General features: G+C 37.6%; 1 protein-coding gene across 1 annotated transcript; it reads right to left on the bottom strand.

Annotated features, from left to right (window-relative positions):
- Positions 1-631: 631 nt before the first annotated feature.
- Positions 632-2,020, bottom strand: LOC131646968 (uncharacterized). Its single transcript, XM_058916892.1, has 4 exons — positions 1,870-2,020; positions 1,523-1,749; positions 997-1,345; positions 632-669 (listed from the first exon to the last, which is right to left on the bottom strand). The coding sequence occupies exons 1-4, from the start codon at positions 2,018-2,020 to the stop codon at positions 632-634; spliced, it is 765 nt and encodes a 254-aa protein (XP_058772875.1).
- Between the last annotated feature and the right edge of the window lie 1,382 nt (positions 2,021-3,402).

The following is a 3,402-nucleotide window of genomic DNA, read 5'->3' as shown; positions in this document are numbered from 1 at the left end:
GTAACTAGGAATATTCATGATTTATATGAGGAGCCTTAGTATCCATGTTTTTGTTCCCATTACAGTTTGTCCATAAGGAGCTAAGAACAATCTTCCTATCATTAATGGATCCATGCTAATTCCTAAATTTGATAAAATTAATCGAGCATCATGGGAGAGGTGCAACCATTTAGTACATTCTTTGTTCCTAAACTTATTTTTTGATTCAATTTCTCAAACTATTATTTTCCATGAGAATACCATTGATGTATGGAATGATCTCAAGGAGAGATTCTCCAAAATTGATGGTGTTTGTGTATCCATCCTCAAATTTCCACTCAACAATCTCAAACAAGGATCTTAGTGAGTCCTAATACTTCATTTCCATTAAGACTATTTCGGATGAAATCAATTCTATTAGACCTATTCCATTATGTACGTGTCCTCTTTTCTACAGATATGAAACAATGAAATCTCCAAAAAATTACATCATTGAGGACTAAGTAATCCACTTTCTCGCAGATTTGAATGATAAATTTTCTTCTGGAAAGTCACATACTACCGGTAACTCACTGCTCACTGCCTTTCCTTTCGCTTCCATTGATGCAAAGAACATAAACACAGCAGCCCCGTCTTTAACCGCCTCGTCCACCTATCTAGCAGTCATTGCCAAATCCTCAACACCGACAGCTTCAGGAAAGATAACCGTCTTCATAAAACAATTGATATGAACCTGGTTGAATTCCAACCAATTCATCCCTAGGATAACATCAAGTTGTTCTAATGGAAGACACACTAAGTCAATTCTGAACTCTCTACCAAAAATATCAATTGGGCAATTCAAGCAAGCAAACGAAGTAGTCACTGAACTTGACGCAGGAGTGTCAATAACCATACTTCCATTTATATTAGATATTTCCAAATTCAATCTTTTAGCACAATCCAAAGAAATAAAAGAATGAGTTGCTCCAGTATCAATAATTGCAATTAAAGGTATGCCATGGATAAAACATGTACCTTTCATCAATCGATCTTCATGAGTAGTCTCTGACCCAGACAAAGCAAAGACTTCTCCACCTGACTGATTCTTCCTTGTCTTAGTGCATTGTGGACTGACATGACCTTCTTCACCGCAGTTGTAGCAAGTCACAGTCTTTCCCTTACAATCAGCAACAACATGACCCGCCTTACCACACCTATAGCACTTATTTTCTTCACTCTTGCACTCATGGATGTGATGTCCAGCTTCACCACACCTATAGCACCTAACAGGAGCACTAGATTCTCCCCCGCTGGGCCTTTTCCAACCACCAGCTTTCGGATTACCTTTGCCATATGGCTTACTTTTATCCATAGGCTTCTTCCCCTTTTTGTCAACCAACTCGCGAGAGTGAGATGACTTCAGCTTTATGTTATCTTCTTCAAAGATCCGACTGCAATCCACCAAGTCAGTAAATCGACGAATCCTTTGATATTTGATACCTTGCTTGATTTCATCACGGAGACCATTCTCAAACTTGATACACTTAGAGAATTCACTAGCATCATCATTGTTGTAGTGAGTGTAGTACTTCGCCAGCTCAACAAACTTAGAAGCATACTCAGGAACCGTCATATTACACTGCTTCAGCTCTAGGAAATCAATCTCCTCTATTCCTTGAACATCCTCAAGAAAGTACCTTCTCATAAATTCTCTTCTGAACACTGCCCAAGTAATTGCTACACCATCAACATCAAGTTCAGCTCTAGTAGCAACCCACCAGTCATCAGCTTCCTCAAAAAACATGTGAGTACCATACCTCACCTTCACATTCTCAGCGCAATCTATCACTCGGAAAATGCTTTCGATCTCCTTCAGCCACTTCTGAGCACCTTCAGGATCGTGAGTGCCTTTGAACAACATAGGATTATTCCTTTGAAATTCTCCCAGCTGTCTGTTAGCACTAATTCCCGCCGCGTTGGGACTCCCTCCTGGCACATCAACAATCATTCCTAAGGCCTCACAAATTGCATCATCATTTCTTCCACCTCTTCCAGCCATTGTTCCTCTAATTCACGAAACAATCTCCATTAGAACAAAAGTATCGACAGTGATAACTCACACTAGTCGCATAAAAGGGAATAATAACACTAAGACTCTAGTCACAACGACCGACTATGCTCTGATACCACTATTGTAACACTCTTCTAAACCCCCGCGGAATATTAAATAAATTCAGAGTAAAACATGTATAAGGGCATTACAACTCCAAGATAATTAAAACATTCAATCATGTCATGCCTTTGAGGAACATAAAACAACGTTATTCAATAAACATGTTTAACACAGCGAAATAGTTTTAAAATCTAAATAACTCAAAATGATTAATAATCATCACTAAAGAGCCATCGACTCGTAATCCAATCAGAATAAACCAAACAACTAAAAACAAGAGTTTATGAAAATAAATATAAATCAAACGTTCCCCAGTGTTACAAGACCAGAGCATGACACCGACACGACGTAACTAAAAGGACTACTCTGTGAGCTATCCTCACCAAAGCACGAGCCGCTACTCCTCAAATCTGAAAAATGTCAACAGTAAGGGTGAGTCTCATTCACAATTAACAAATGTTATGAGTCCATAAATAATAAAACCTCATAAGCATATTATTCACCTAATTTCAATATATTCATATTTACAGCAACATTCATCGACCATACCAAATAAATCAACTGCATCACATTATAACATTGGACATCTTCCATTCATGTTATAATAATAATACATACATACTAATGCAATGCAACTACATGCATGTGGTAACAATTCATGATATCAACCCATCTCACCGATCCAAACACCACCAGGATACGGCTACTACCAACTCACTAATTCCACACAATGGGAATTAGCTACCGCTGATCCAAACACCACCAGAATACAGCTCCAAATGAATATGAATGCATGCACCACCTATATCATGCTAATCATCACTACCGAATAATGGATTCATATTTCAACACCGTGCAACGATCATTTCAGACATACATCACACTAACACAATATCAACATAGAAATATATTGCCACAACACCACCGCATAAACACATTTATCATTTATGCATACAAAGTATAATCACCACCATAAATATCGAGTGTTTAAATAAAATCGAGTTTTTAAATAGAATTGGGTTACTGTCCAACACACCATTTAAGTATATAAAATATTTTGTTAGCTTCACAATGCTCAAAACGGCGTTTAAAACGGGTAAATGGTTTGAAAGTTATGGCTCTTAGAAAATATTAATTTTTTTATAAAAAGCTACAGTGTAACCGGTTACCAAAAGGGTGTAACCGATTACACCCACAAAAATGTTATTATTTTTCAAAGTGTTCCTAGTGTAACCGGTTACGGGTAATAGCATAATCGGTTACGCTTG

This window comes from Vicia villosa, linkage group LG1 (assembly GCF_029867415.1).
Source record: "Vicia villosa cultivar HV-30 ecotype Madison, WI linkage group LG1, Vvil1.0, whole genome shotgun sequence".
Taxonomy (NCBI): Eukaryota; Viridiplantae; Streptophyta; class Magnoliopsida; order Fabales; family Fabaceae; genus Vicia; species Vicia villosa.
This window is presented reverse-complemented; position numbering and strand designations above follow the sequence as displayed.

Excerpts from the sequence above, each read along its gene's own strand:
- LOC131646968 (XM_058916892.1), bottom strand. The coding sequence starts at position 2,020 with ATGGCTGGAAGAGGTGGAAGAAATGATGATGCAATTTGTGAGGCCTTA. Across the intron at positions 1,346-1,522 it reads CTCACTACAACAATGATGAT|GGGAAGAAGCCTATGGATAA; the intron begins GCTAGTGAATTC and ends GTTGACAAAAAG. Across the intron at positions 670-996 it reads TGAAGATCGATTGATGAAAG|CTGTCGGTGTTGAGGATTTG; the intron begins GTACATGTTTTA and ends TCTTTCCTGAAG.